Source organism: Silurus aristotelis, assembly GCF_946808225.1.
Source record: "Silurus aristotelis genome assembly, chromosome: 11".
NCBI classification, from domain to species: domain Eukaryota; kingdom Metazoa; phylum Chordata; class Actinopteri; order Siluriformes; family Siluridae; genus Silurus; species Silurus aristotelis.
This window is the reverse complement of record NC_139584.1, coordinates 26,368,918-26,384,827: the sequence shown is the minus strand read 5'-3', so window position 1 is coordinate 26,384,827 and position 15,910 is coordinate 26,368,918. Positions and strand designations below refer to the sequence as shown.

At 39.2% G+C, this 15,910-nt stretch overlaps 1 protein-coding gene across 10 annotated transcripts in view; it reads right to left on the bottom strand.

Annotated features, from left to right (window-relative positions):
* cabin1 (calcineurin binding protein 1) overlaps positions 1 to 15,910 on the bottom strand; it is a 58,147-nt gene that overhangs the window by 16,852 nt on the left and 25,385 nt on the right. For 5 of the 10 annotated variants that reach the window (XM_083553996.1, XM_083554000.1, XM_083554001.1 and 2 more), the window contains one exon: positions 856 to 939. The exons of the other annotated variants lie outside the window; for them this stretch is intronic. In XM_083553996.1, the coding sequence (XP_083410122.1) occupies positions 856 to 939 (84 nt within the window). The remainder of the gene's footprint in view (positions 1 to 855; positions 940 to 15,910) is intronic. 10 annotated transcript variants of the gene reach the window in all.

The window sequence follows — 15,910 nt, the reverse complement described above, 5'->3', positions numbered from 1 at the left end:
TGATGTGTTGGGCACAGGCCATGCAGAGAGAGAAAAGTGCCAGCAATCTGCCGACGTTCCCCCCCCCTTTTTTCCATCTCCTGCCTACAATCCATCCTCCTGCCGTAGTAACTCCGGTCGTTCCTCATCTCTTCGTGTTTCCCTCTCTGCCTTCTCTTTACACCGTGATGCATCCATAACCACAAGTGTGTTTGGGTAATCTCCACTCAGCAGACTGAAGACTGAGCTAACGCTCTAATGATTATTTATACAACAGGGTTCCACCGAGCTGAAATTCCACATCCTTCATGCCAAAGCTAGAAATTCTGCTCAGATCAGGGGGCACCTTGTGGTCCAAACAAGAGGGAGCTTCATCGATAATGTTATATTTATTACTATGTTTTATAACAGCCTTATCTTTTACATTTTATTTAAAGGCAAAGAAGAAGAAAGAGAAGAATATTTTTTTAAAGAACATATAATGATGGTCGCAGAAGGACGGAAACTTTCGGAACGTCATCTGGGGAATTTCGGAAATGTATAAAAAATCTGGGAAAATGTATATAAACTATCATATATAAATCTCAACATTTTGTTTAAGGCATGAATGCATAATAATTGTTTGTATAATTTTGTATAATTTGTAATATTTATGTAATTTAAGTGAATATCCGCCAAGAGGGATATATTTTTTGATATTATTTTGTGTGCAGAATTTTAAGAAATGATGCGTTATGTTCTGGTTAAATGCACAGTGCATGTAGGGGGGCGTGGCCTCCGTAGCCCTGCAGTAAGTGTGCTGTGTGCATGTGAATGATGAATATTCAGGGTAGAAATTAAACTGAAACATTTTATTTTTTCACGGTATAAACTAACCTGCAATTTTGTACATTTCCGGTTTATTTCCATTAACTTCCATGGGAAGTTTCCAGTCTTGAAAATTCCTGGAATTTTGCAACCCTATATATAATATATAACACATATAATTGAAAATGTCTAAAATAATAATAATAATAATAAAAAAAAATGTAAAAAAAAACTATGCGAAATAATATTACACATTTTATTACTAACACATTAAACAACACATAAACCCCTGATCTTATGGCCTAAACATGTTTTTTTTTTTTTCTAAAGAGACTATCAGGAATTCATTATTTTTAAAAGTAGACAAGCTATTTTTAGTAGTAGATAAGCTCTTCTCATATAACTCATTCCTTCCGACTTTCTTAAGCAAAACAATTTCATCATTTGTGATGCAGCTCTTTAAAAAATTCAATTTCTGATGTTTACTCAGATATATATCATTCTGAAAGCTACAGGCATTCCTAAACTGAAATGGTTCTCCTTCACTGTATCTCCATTAAAAGCTCTATATCTCCGTCTGCTTATACAACATGATTTATCAAGAATTATACGCTTGCTGAGAAATCGCATCGCCAACGCGACCATCTAAGGGAAAAGTCAAGCCTCGTTGTACTTCCTTCGCTCTGCTGATCGCTGTCCATGCGAACAACGGTGGAAAATAATCACAGACTCATTCATTCGGTCCTGTGGGAGAAATTTCTTCTCAGCAGGGTGTTTAAACAAACCGCGTCTGCTGTACAGTGACTGTGTTTATGCGCGCTTTTTTGTTTTGGCGTCGGTGAAACTTTGCGAGTCGTTTATGCTGCGCTTTTGCTATCCATCTACATGGTGGCTGATCACTTCAGACACAGAGCATTTTAACTGCTGTTGGTAAGACTGCTGTGTTTGCATTTTCTTACACATGACCATAATACGCAAGGAAATTTGGCCAAAAATCCACTTTTCGGTTGACCATTTAAAAGCTCTGTAATGGATGAGTTGCTGTTTTGGTTGTTGAATCTCTAATGATCTCAGATGTTAAACTAATTAATGAGTTGTTCAAGAGCTCCTGGTTCCACTACTCCAAACTGACTGTAAAACTGTAGAAAGGACATTACTCATAATCACAATCCAGTGATGGGGTCTGGAGTCTGGTTCCTCTCAAGGTTTCTTCCTCATACCCTCTATGTCACCGCATACATACAAATCTATGTCTGTTTATCGTCGGGGATAAACACACATTTAAATAGAATTTTGTTCTTACAATTACATTATAAAACGCTGCTTGGAGACGATGGCGATTGTAAAAAAAAAAACCAAAAAAAAAAATAAACCATTCAAATCATTTTTGTGTCCACATTATTTGGACCACCACTAAATTATTCCACTCAATACTTTTAAGATATCGTAATTATTGATTTGTGAGATTTGACACGATTGAATAAACCACAAAACACACCTACAGAATGCACACGTACGTTACGTGACAAAAGTCTAGTAGGTCGGATTAGGGCGCGTGTACATTTCGAACGTGTTCTTAGGCTGCATGAAGTTGTATCTTGAAAAAATTATAGATATTGGGGCAGAAAACGTGTACATTTATATAATTTCCTATAGTTTACTTAGTTTTTACTAAGTGAAATAAAAAAAATGTAATCTGTTAAAATATTCTACAATTTTATATTATATTTATATTATATTATAAAATAGTAATTTTGATTTGCTTGGTAACAGCCAAAAATCTATGAAAATGTGAGAAAAATGGCTATAATGGTCAAATAATCTGTTTAAACTTCTAGGAAAAGATTCGTCTCGGTCACTGCTGTAAGGTGATCACCACACAGAATGTGAAGAATAGCAGAAATTCTAGGAGTCAGTTGTCCTTAAGGTACCAGCACAATAACACATTCAGCAAAATAGCGTTGATTATCGTTAACGATAAAATGTATTGTGTGTCAATATCGCACACCCCTGAAAGGCTAAATTTGTGTTTCCGTTCGAAATGCACGGAAACTACACATAAATCTAACTACGTGAAACCACCTGTTAAGATCGTATATATAAAAATTGCAATTTTAAATAGTAAACGACAAAAACAAAGTATGTGCGAACCGTGACTCCAGATTCTCCACTACACTACGGCCATGGCACATGCAAAATACATGGACTTTTTTCATAGCATTTGCATTTTTACATTGTTACACATCTGGACATTTTCTATAACTGCCACTGGTAGTGGGAGGTCAAACACACACACACACACACAAGCACGCACGCACACACAGAGAGAATGGGCTGAAAGCGGTTTATCAGTTCATAGATCACAGTTCTACAGTATGACAGCTCACGGTATCTTCTCATGATCTAGTGTGGGGGGTGGGGGTGACAGAGGCCGAATGAGGAGGAAGGAAATGGAGGAAGTAGAGTTTCCCGATCAGCCATGCTAATGAGCAGATGAGTGAACGTGGGAGGGGATTTATGGTTAAACAGAAAGCTGATGAGGAGTAATTACTTGCCCTTATATGCCTGGCATCTGTTTCGTTTACTGTGTTTACTCTGTACTCTCGAAATAAATATACAGGGACAAAATGCACATCTGTAGGTCCAGATAAATGAAATTAGACAAGAGGACGGAAATATATATATTAGCAAAATGATACAGAAAGATGAAGACGGAAAGAGAGGGACAGACATAAAGAGAGACATAGCAAGAAAGAGGGGGACAATGAGAGACGGAGAGAGAAAAAAGAGAGCGAGAAACAGACAGGATAAAGATGCATGCAATTCATGCAAGACAGAAAGAGGGAAAAAGGGACACTCAACTGAAGGAGGGTAAATCCACATACTGGTGTTAGTGTCAACAGAAAGGGTGATAGGAAGGAAAAATAATACTCAAGAGACACACACGGTTAGAACCTGGTGCGCCACCCAACTGAAGGTTGAGGGTAGGGGGCGCTACACATGCATTCCAAGAGGCAGATAATAAGAAGAAGGAGTGACCAAGAGACACAAGCACGAAGAGGCAAAACAAGAAAGACTGATAGAGCGAGACAGACATAGAAGCACAAAGAAAAAAAAGAGAGGGAAATTGAAAGAGACGGACTAAAATAGAAAGACAAACAGACAAAGACATGGATAGACAGAAGGGGATGTACTGACAGAAAAGCAGATGTAATTCTACCAGCTGTGCCTGAGTCTCTGCCATGTCCCGAGTCAACTGCACTAAAGTCGAAATCACACTGTTCGACAGCTCAGAGAGGAACCTGGGCTGGAAATGCCAGTGAAGCCCTGTATATCATCTGCATGTCTTCTCCCAGATAAAGGCTTACAATTTGTAAGCCTGTGAGTTAATCAGGGTTTTTTGTACTTTCTGAACAACATTTAGCCTCCATTTGCTTTTAGAAAAACCTCCACTCCTCTAAGATGATGTTCCACTATATTTTGGAGTGTGATTGTGGAGATTTCATTTTCAAGTTGATTTCTATTGCACTTCTCACAATGGACATTGTCAATGTAGTTCACTTCTAATTAAATCTGCGTATTTATCCTCCGATGAGCAAACCTGGGGCGACTGAACCGAACTCAAAAGGGGAGCCCTTCCTCATTAGGGTGATTTTGAGTGTGTGATTATAAATCATTAAAAACATTACATACACCGGAGAGTGAGAAATATACGCATTTGGAGTGTGTGATTATGAGTAATGTCCTTATACAGTCAGTTGGGGTTCAGCAACGCGTTAATTAGCTCAACATTTGAGATCATTAGACATTCTACAATAAAACAGCAACTCCTCCACGTCAGAGCCTTTCAACGTTCAACGATAGAGAACTGGCATATATGCAAAATGTTAATCATTAAATCCAATGTCTGAAATCTTCATGAAGTGGTTTAGTAAAGGCAGGTACTGATGAGGGTGAGGTGAGGAGGCCTGGGGCGAGGTCAGTGTTCACATTCATCCCAAAGATGTTCAATAGGGTTGAGGTCAGAGAAGATCTTGCACACAAACCCATGGAAACCATATCTTCATGGAGCGGGCTTTGTGCACCGTCATGCTTCAGGTGAAGGGAAACGTTACGGCTACCACATGCAAAGACATTCTACAATTATGTGCTTCCAAGTCGGAAGAATCCCATATGGCATTTGGCTCTAAAAGTTCGGTGACCCGGTACTTTTGTCCATATCGTGTACATTTTTCAGAGATATTGTAAATGTTTTATAAAACTATCGTCAAAATTGCACACATCCTTTTCATCACCCATACTTGAGGAAATGAGTGCCCAAAAACATTAAATGTGGAAAAATATTGAGACATTGTCTGGATTGTGGAAAAACCTGGACAATCACAGAGACATTTTCTATAGTTGCAGGAGCTCAGTGATTAAAGTAAAAGCAGCCAGGACTGAGTTATGTGTGATATGGGACAAAAGCACAGAATGTTAGCCAGTTATATAATGCTTTATATAACTATCTGGCACAAAACATATGGCCCACTTACAGGTTATTTAGGAACTCTGTTTGGATTTCCTTTTCTAAGCTAAGACTTGCACAGTAAAAGTGATGGAACCAATAAAGTTGTAAACATTATATAAACAAAGGTACTGGGACACAACTTTTTTCCAGCCATATGTGTTCCCCCCCCAAACTGTAAAGGCCCACAATTGTATATGATGTTTTTGGATTAGAGTAGCATCAATTTTTCCTTCGGTTGATATAGGAGACCCCAACCTGTTCCAGCTTGACTTTGCCCCTGTGCCCCTTTTGAACTCACCCCGACTGAACACGAAAGAATTGGAACGCTGACTGCGCCCCAGGCCTACATTAGTAGCTTATCGAGGCTGAATGAGTCTCCTCAAGCACACTCCAAAATTTAGTGGAACATCTTCCAAAAAGAATAGAGATTAAGTGTGTGGGGTAGGGTTTGTTTCTAGTGAAGATTACTGAAATCCTGGACTTGTGGGATTGTGGGCTCACTGTCTTCAGAAAGTGTTTTATTAATTGCCACTGGTTTAATCCATTCAGTGGCATTTATTGTGTCTGCAGACTGTAAATAAACTCAGTTATTAAATCTTTTTCTTAAAGTCACTTATTCCTTCAACTCTTTTTTTTTTTTTTTTCCCTCTCTGGTGGCAAATCTTTGAAAATTGGATTCAGGTGAATGACAATTGGTTGAATTGTATGTTATTGTTCTGATTGACAGATCGGTCATGGCGTACTTTCAGCCAATGGTGGACATATAATTTATATATTATTTAATATATAAATTAGGGGCCTTGCTCAAGAGCCCAGCTTGGTCGGCAGCTTGGTCGTAGTGGGATTTGAACCTGTGATCTTCTGTATATATACAGACACACACTTCTGGCCATAAAACTGTAAATTTACAGGCCTTTAGTGGCAATTTCCAGTTTTGATTGCAAAACAAAAGCACCCACTAATAGGCAAGAGGGTGGGGCTTTTTTGAGACTTTTTTGGGGCTTTTTTTTTTTTTTGGTGTGAGATCTAATCACCTCATGTGTTTAACCGACCCCTCTTTTATTTCTTTCATAGAGGAAAAAAGCCACTTTCTGTAACAATGCTACACAAGATTTGGACGTGTGTTGGTAATTTTATAACAGATTATTAAATATAATATCCTACCGTAACCCTTTCACCCTCATATACATTTGCAGAAGGTTTTAAAATAAGGTTACACCCATAAAAAAAAAAACCCTGGTCTTTCCTGAATATCAGCATTGCACACTCAACACCAGCATCTCACGAGTCGAGAATTCCTGCAGGTGTTTTTTCTTTCTTTCTAAGAAAAGCATACAGCGGCCGTGGAAACAAGCTTTTCCTAAGTGCTTCTTCTTCAGGTGTTCGTTCTCCTGCACTGTGCTCCTATGGAGAGTGTGTTACAAAAAAGGTGTGTATTCAGTATTACTAGACGTCCTCTGTGTTTTACTATCACATGGTTTTAATGCCTCAATTAAAAGTAATGAGCACCAAACAGTAATAAATTAAGAATGATATATTTTTATTTTAAATATAAATTTGTTTTGTAGCTTAGCTACTTATAATGACACCTACTTCGGCTGTGTTTTTTTTTATTTATTTATTTATTTTTACTTCTACAAATAATACAAGACTACAAAAAGTACAAAAGTAATTTAATTTAATTAAATTTATGTAAAATACAATATTTTAAAATCATAAATAATTAACGAATAAATAATAAAATCATTATAATCATAATAGAAATAACTAAATAAATATAATAAATAAATAAGCCAACTAGCTTTATTTAAACTGCATTTACCCATTTCGCTTTATTTATATTTTTCTTTCCATTATTTAATTAGGTATTAAATCTTCAGCTAGCTGTTCATTTTTAAAACCAAGTTTCTATCATAATTTTAATTAAGTTTTTTTTCAGGAGCATTAGTGTCTTTTTTTTTTTTTTTTTTTTTGCAACGTATACCATTTCTTTTATGTGTAATTTCTCCGATTTTGTAATACCTTTAAAATGATTATTAAAACAGCAATTAGTTACAAAACAAAACAAAACAAAAAAATGTCCTGAGGTTTTGCAAACACTGTACACAGCAATTCGAAAAAAAAAAGAAAAAAGCCAACAGTTTCCAACCGCACTAAAAAAGGTAACCGTAGCGACTCGCCTTTACAGCTGCATACTTGGTTAAGGTTGCCAGATCAACAGTATCACCACATCCTCTGCATGTGCCAGCAAGCTGTCAGAGCATGTAAAGCTTCACATCGAACAGAAACTCGGGAGGATTGAAAGGGAAAACACGAAAGGCGGTTTTTGGGTTCTTTGTTTTTAGCTGGCTGCCGTTATTGCTTAAGCGTTTCGAAACCTGACTGGATAGGAACGTTCTGACCGAAACACGCGCACCAAAAGAACGAACATGAATGCTATGACACAAATCCAGCCCTGATGTTTTCATGTTCATGTGTGTGAATTCGTTGACCTCATTTCACTTGGAATTTCCCCACTCGGTCCCCCTCCAGAGGGAATCCTGACTTCTAGACTTCATGACGAGGCAAAAACAAGGGTCTAGATTAACATCCTTTCAACCTCAGCAACCAGAACACATCCTGAGCAATAAACTGTTGACTAACCAAGAGACAATATACAGGCAAAAGTATTGGGACACCCGACTTTTCCAGCCACGTGTGGTTCTTCCCCTAACTGTTGTCACAAAGTTGAAAGACTTTGACCCAAAGACTATACACAAAAAAAACCTGCTGTGGAACCTCAGGTTAATCACCCAAAACTCAATGGTATACCACCAGTAATTCACTGTTTAGTTAATTTGCAAAGACGACAGGTGGTTTAGTAAATCAGAGAAAGTGGTAAGAACTGGTTGTAATTTCTAAAGCACATCGCTGCCTGTAATTCCGCCAGTGTTATAAATGTCAGTTTAGTGTTTTCTGTCACCAAACACCATTAACCACCAACACAGTCATTGTGATTACATCCAGTTTGGATGAACTACATGAGGCTGATGGAAGGGCGTCCTCCAGTCCTCCTCACTAAATTGCCCAAGTGCTTCCAAAAAGACACATCAGTCGTGCCTGTCTCTAACATGATCGATAGCAAGTGACAGAAAAATCATTGGGCTCTTAAGAGCGGCACGGAGCAAACTCACGGATCCCTGAGTTCGCCGGGCCTGCCGGGAATAATAAACTCCTCCTTATAAACTCGGGAGGAAGTTACAGCACAGGAGAGAACGCCGTCAGAAGAATACTTTGTGCACAGTTTTGTGGCCTGATGCAGAAACTTATGTTCTTGATAGGATCTGAACGAGGCACTCCCTCCCTCCCCCGCCATACATGTCAGAGGCAGGGGAAGAATGCAGGCTGAGAAAGTGAAAAACCGAGAGGATAGAGAGTGAAGCAAAGCGTTCACTCTGAATAGACGTGTCAATCAAGGGAATGCTTGTAAAACTCTATGTCATAGAGCAGTCGAGCTCAAGGCGCGTGTGATCCGCAAGCAGGATCAACGGCGCAAGAGTTCGATTCCGTTGCAAAAGGAAAGAAAGAGAGAAGGAAGGAGGGAGAGAGGGGGGGGCACAGGGAAGGGAGAAGGTTCCCGGCTTTTCTGACTCATGCAATTTTGGACTCCTTCTCTCCATTTGTGGTCATAGCAGCTCCGTTCCCCTTGATGAGATGCAGAGTAGATGGAGTGAGGAGTGCTAGTGAAGTATCGTCGTGCGAAGCACAACACACACACACACACAACACAAAACAGCCCCCCCCCCCTCCTCCACTCAAGCATTCTTTACTTAAATCGTGGAGTCCCTCTCCTTCTTTTCCTCACTTAATGTCTCCCTCTTTCTTTCTGTAACTCCTCCCCTCAGGGTAATCCGACATCCAGAGGTGAGGCATGAAACATTCCTTTCCTGCAAATGGACCAACGCTTTCTTACAGCATGCAAACAACCCACGGAGTAAAAAAAAAAAAAAAAAACAAACCCAGCGAAACTCACCATCACAGAGGAGAGGCTACTGTGCTCTCGATCCTGTTAGTGAAGATGCCGTGATTCCGATCCTTCTCTGAAAAGGTTTACGGTCCCAGGCGTCCGCGACGGGCTGCGCGCGAGCAAAAGCGACAGAACGATCGCGGTGAACGAGTGCGCCTTGAATAGACACGCGCGCTGACGCCTCTAAGCCGCGCTGCCATCGCAAAACAAAACGCCCACGCACACACTCACTCTGATCCCTGCCTTCTTTTGCTTTTACCTCCCTCCCTCCCTCCCTCTCTCTCGCTATCGCTCTCTACTCCCCCCCCTCCTACTTTCACTCTTTCCCTTTCAGTACAGAAGCTGTGAGCCGGCCCCCTTTGAAAGCAGAGACCAATAGACAAATAGGATCGATTCTCCACTCCGGCGCTGTCCGTCCGTGCCGCACGCAGAGAGAGAAGGAGGGAACAAGCAACAGGCGGCAGGAGACGAAAGTGTGTATGTGTGTGAGCGAGAAGAAAGGCACGGTTTCCGCTTTCTCTCCTCTTATCTTGTGGTTCCACCCTGGCAACCGTGCACCCGCATACACACACACACACACACACACACACACACAGCCACCCAGTTTTACCTCCCCATGTCCTGTTGTCAAACAGAGAAGAACCTCGCTGAAAGCGAGTAAACAGAAGGCACGCTTGTCCAGAGCAACTCCTCGAAGTGTAGCGTCAAAGGAGAAAGCATTGCAACACGTTTCTGCAATAAACTGTGCGCTCACGCAAAACACAATTGCAATAGACGCCTACAAGTGCACGAAATATGTTTTACTGCTTCCTGCAATCTCATTCATGTACAGAATAATATCCAAACCTGCTCATAGCACGTGGTATTCGTTCTTTCCCTAGAACGGTTTTTATATTTAAAAAGGTAAAAAGGCAAAGATCCTTTTTTTTTTTTTACTTGTCACATTTACATTACAGCACGGTAAAATTCTTTCTTCACATACCCCAGCGATGTTAGGAAGCTGGGGTTGGGCATAATACAGGGCCCCTGGAGCACAGAGGGTTAAGGGCCTTTACTCAGGGGCCCAAATGTGGCAGTGTGGCGATATTGGCAGCTTCCTGACCTTCCAAACCGTATCCCAGAGCCTTAATCACCGAGCTCCCATTTCCCCTGTGGTTTAAAGTTTCTATAGTAACAGCTTGTTCGTGAGGATTTATACGGCGGATGCAACGTACAAATGCAAAAGACGTGCAATCATGGATTAACATCTACGTCTCTATTGTCAGTACTCAAAAGAAAGGACTTGAGGAACTAACGAAATGGTTCCACAACATTGAACAGATCCCCTAAATGAGTCCTCAGTGACATTATATCATTCTGTCACTAATGCGTAATTAATACATTAATACAAATTAAAAAAACTTGAATTTGTACCCTTGGGGGAACTGCTGGCAAAATGGCTGTGGAAAAAACAAAATCAAAACAAAAAAACATTCAAGTTGAACAGTAAAGAGCTGAACAGTGATGCTCCGTCACAACGCTCAGCCGATTCTTATTTTCCACTCACGATAAGACACGTAAGCGACTTATTCCTTCTGCCTTTCTGTATCTGGAATAAGCAGACGTTTCAAAATCAGCTATGAAGATAGTTTCCATGGTCCTCATTATCACACTATTAATCATGTTCCAATCCACCCTGGCCAGTTTGAGCTATGTATAAGTTCATTGCACCACCTACCGCTATCGAGAAGAACTGGAAAACCCATCTGAGTGCTTTCCGTTCTTATGCTTATATAAACTGGAGAAATTCTTTGTAATTTACTATGTTGACAATTATGGAAAGTTATCCGTGTAAATGAAAGGAGGCAGGCGGCCATCTCATGCTCTTCTATCCCAGTTCGGTTGCTGGTTTGCCAAAACGGCAGCAGTGGTGGCAGGTGGTGGGTGGCCTCGCCCTGGGGGAGTGTGTGGGTGGCAGCATATGTAAGCGCATATGAGCGAGCGTGAGCCTGAGAAACTGTGTCTCTCCAAATCAACGAGTGTTTTCAGGAACCGAGGCAACAGCGACTGCCTGACCCATATTGTGCGTACAGTGCTCTCTGTAAGTAGCACACTCTACACACACAGAGAGAAAGAGAGAAAGAGAGAGAGATAGAGAGAGAGAGAGAGAGTTTAATCAGTTTAACCCATGACCCACCTCCCTTTCTTTTGCAGAAAAGATATTTAGAAATCAGAGCAAGCTGAAAAGGCCTGACAGCACCTGCCACATTACACAATCGTTCATTATTCTGAAATGCTTTCCTGCCCTGCACTCCTGCTGACTTGCACTTCATTTATCCCCGCTGAGAGAATCCCCAACTTGCCTGTGGACACCCCAGGGGTCAACTTCATGGGCAGAACTAAACACCCTACCTGCAGCAATGTACTGTTCAAAAACTGGTTAAAAGATAGGTCAATGATTTTTATTTTTATATATATATATATATATATATATATATATATATATAAATAAATAAATATAAAAAAAAAAAAGGGGGGGGCAACTGCTGCCTGATATATTTTCGTTTCCAGTCAACGAAAACGTTGCTTTTTAAAATCTATGATTTATTTAGGGTTGCAGCTATCGATTCTCTTTTGTGATCGTGTATTCTACCGATTATTCCGTCGATTAATCGGGTAATCGGATAAAAACTACTTTTCCTTTATTAAAGAGCAATTCTAGATATACAAGAGAAGAAAAAACGGGTCTCTTATAATGAACCTAGTCATTAGTTTATTGCTAAAACTGCAACACAAGAATATCTGTGAAAACTAAACCAATTTAGTGCATTTACTTGCCATATTACAACAAAAACGCAAACAAATATATAAATAAAAAAAAAAAAATCTATTTCAATATACGTTTTAAAATAGTACCCGTGCTGTACTGTGTTTTTTTACGTTTTAGTTTGAAATGACCCCAGACTTTGGAAACTTTTTTCTCCACGTTCCTCCTTTTTTTATTCGGCAGAGTGCTCCAGAGTTAAACAGTTAGTGGATAAAAACTTTACTGGTCAAACACGCAGCAATTTACCAATCAGGGTCGAGTGCGCGCTCTGTTTTTCACATAAACTGAGTCGACTAGGTAAAAAAATATATATATATAATAAATTAAAAAAAAACCAGGAGATATATTACATTGGATACTCAAGCATATTTGAACGCAAATACTTTTGAACTTTTACTCAAGTGAAAGTTTAAAGGAAGCATTTTTTTACTTTTACTGTATTAATATTTTACCTGCTGTATCGCTTCTTTAACTCAACTACATGCTTCGTGTACTTCGTCCACCACTGCTTTTGGGAAACGACTAAAATTAAAGTTGAAAACTGAGTTTTTTTGGACGAACACGCCGTTTTCAAATGTATTCGGATCGGTGCAGACGTAGCCTTTGTTTATTATATTTTTTGACATTCTTAATTTTATACTTTCTTTTAGCTTCTCACCACAGCGGATCATCCGCATGTTTGATTTGGCACGTTTTTACGCTGGATGCCCTTCCTAACGCAACCCTCCCCATTTATCCAGGCTTGTGCAACCCTAATGGCTGGTGAGCGCGCCGCATCCTAACCACTAGACCACTAGGGAACCTATATTCTTAATTTTATACTTTAGAAAAAACAAACAGAGCAGTAGTATAGAAACACAAATATTTTTCAATACTCAGAAAATCAAATCAAATTCCATACTTTGTTCATTCTTTTCCAAAATGTATATTAACCCTGTGTTTCGTGCTCGTTTTTGTTTCAAAATACATTACATTGCTTTATAAATAAGTTAGAGGTTTTCTGCAGGAATACGCTCTTAACGCTCCGAGTCAACAGACGTGGCTGGTGGGTGGAGACACGGTTGGTCCTGGTAGCTGGGACAGGTGGGCACGACGGGCAGCAGGTTAGCAGTGCCAGGCGGCCGCAGCTTCGCCACCCAGAGAGGGCTAAGGCCCTGCACGGCTCCGAAAAAACATCTACCCATACTGCTTAGGCCAACGCTTCATCCAAGACATACACTCACTCGCTTAAAACACACACAATTCAACTCACAGTAGTGCCATCTGTCTGCATGGAGTGAGGTCTCTAAATCCAGCCAGGTTTTTCAGAAAGAAACAGACTTTAATTAATCTCTCTCTCCCCCTCTATGTGTGTGTGTGCATGTGTGTGTGTGTGTATGTGTATATATATATATATATATATATATATATATATATATATATATATAGAGGGAAATCTTTTACCATTTACTACAAAACATAAAATCCACACGCCCACTGCATCATCTATAGACATAATGATGACAAACTGGCATGTGCGCCACACACACACACACACACACACACACACACACACACACACACACACACACACACACACACACACACACACACACACACACACACACACACACACACACACACACACTTTTAATTCCATTTTTTTGCCTTATTATTTTGTAGGATGTAACGGTACACAAACTTCGGTTCAATTTCTTTACATTTTGGGGGAAGAAATACAAAACGTACAATTGCTTGTCGTTTATTATTATATATATTATAATATAATATATCGCAGTTTATTATTATTTATATTCGTGATCAACATTTTAACAGTTTACATCTTTAAAAAAAAAATAATAAAATGCTCCGTTAAAAGAAATATACAAAATATTTGATAAAAAATTGAATGAATAAAATTAATAAAGTGCAATACACTTATTACACTCATTAAATTGAGTCACTGAATTAAATTGCCACAAATTTAATCGATTAAATAAAATTTTACAAATAGAAACAATTAAATAGTTTGCATTTGTTACACCCCAAGTGGGAATTCCCAGTTTTGTCTTTAACATTTAATTTTTAATGATCTACTTAAGTGCTCTGCTTATTTCAGCAAACAAATGTCTTCATTCCTACTATCCTTCATTCATTCACTCCCTCGATATGTGGAATTGTCAGAAATTTCATTTTTTAAGAGAAATTCTTGAAGCTGGGCATAACGCTATCACCAGGAAGTGGCTAGCGGCTAATGCTAGCAATATAGATTCAAGATTTTTTTTCTTTTTCTTTTCATTTAACTGCAAGTTGTATCCTGCATATAACTATGTTTGTGACTAATCAAAAATCATAGCAGTGAGTCGCCACAGTGACACTGTGCTAACATTAGTTTCTTTTTCATACCCCTGGCATTGTTGTTTCTTTTCAATTTAAAAAAATTAAAATAAAAAATGCGCTCACTGTGCGAGACAGAGACTAAACAATCATGCGGTCCGCCACTTTATACGTTCCCGAGGAAACTCCGAATTTAACTCTGTTCCGCATTCGGAACACGTGTACCAAACCGAAAGCCGTATACCAAAAACTTTCGGTACAAATATGTGCAACGTTACACACTTAATATCTTGTCATTAAGAGAGCATGTTGTTAATTCGGTATATTGTTTTAGCATATGTTGTCATATAGAATAACTTTGATCGCAAGACTTGTTTGGAATCAGTTTGACGTTCTGAGATACTTTTTTCGACTTATTTTAGCATGGTCTCAAGCTAATACATTATTTTATTTTCCTGATTTTCCAAACAGCATGGTGGTGTTCTGATTAAGTTATATAAGTTAGAGGCCGATTGTGCCGCAAATTAGGCTGATTATTATACAGGCGCATCTGACACACCAAACCGTGTTTTGTACGATTTGAGCTTGCGTAAGGGAACATAACGCTCCAATACCAGCAGGTGGCAGTAGTGTGTATGCGGCATCCAAACAGGAAAACTGGAAGAGCTAGAACTGCGAATATATAAAGTAATTAGTGTTTACATCTGCCACGATCATTACTAATTGATTGGTGTAGCCTTTTTCAATCATGTCTGCTAAGTTACAAAAACAAGCAAGAATGACAACAAGCGTATTCATTTTTTTTTTTTGCTTGTGCGCTCATTCGCTAAATAGCCAATAAGGGGGGTGGGGGTGATCAGTCTCTTTCTTGCTGTTCTCTTTCTTGGCCGCTGATTCGAAATTAAAATATAAAAAAATGACCACGTCGCAAATTTAAAGGAATTAAAAAATAACAATATCGTATAATAAAAAGCATTTTACTGCAAATAATGAGAGAAATAGAGTCAAGACGTCAATACACATTATAAGAAAAAAGTTTGTGGACACCTGACCATTAGATGTGTATGTGCTTTTAACATCCCAGTCCACATTTAGTTCCTATTTTCCGCTTTAATAACCACCATTCTTCTGGGAAGATTTAGGATTTTGGAGAGTGCTTACAGAGATTTGTGCTCATTCAACCACAAGGGTGTTCGTAAAGTCAAGGTATTCCGTGTTAGTGTTCCAATTCATTCCAAATGCTGGCTAATAGGGTTGAGTTCCGCGCTCTATAGTCTTAATCTGTGTAAACCACACTTTCATAGAGTTGGCTTTGTGCACAGGGGCATTGTCATGCTGGAACAGGTTTGGGTTTCCTAGTTGAAGTGAAGGGGAAATCTCACGTCCTACTCCACATGCATTTCGAAACAATGACATGGTAATCAACAACATGAAGTCAACGTTCCGTGCATATAAATAACTGCGAACGAAGATCTGGCTACACTGT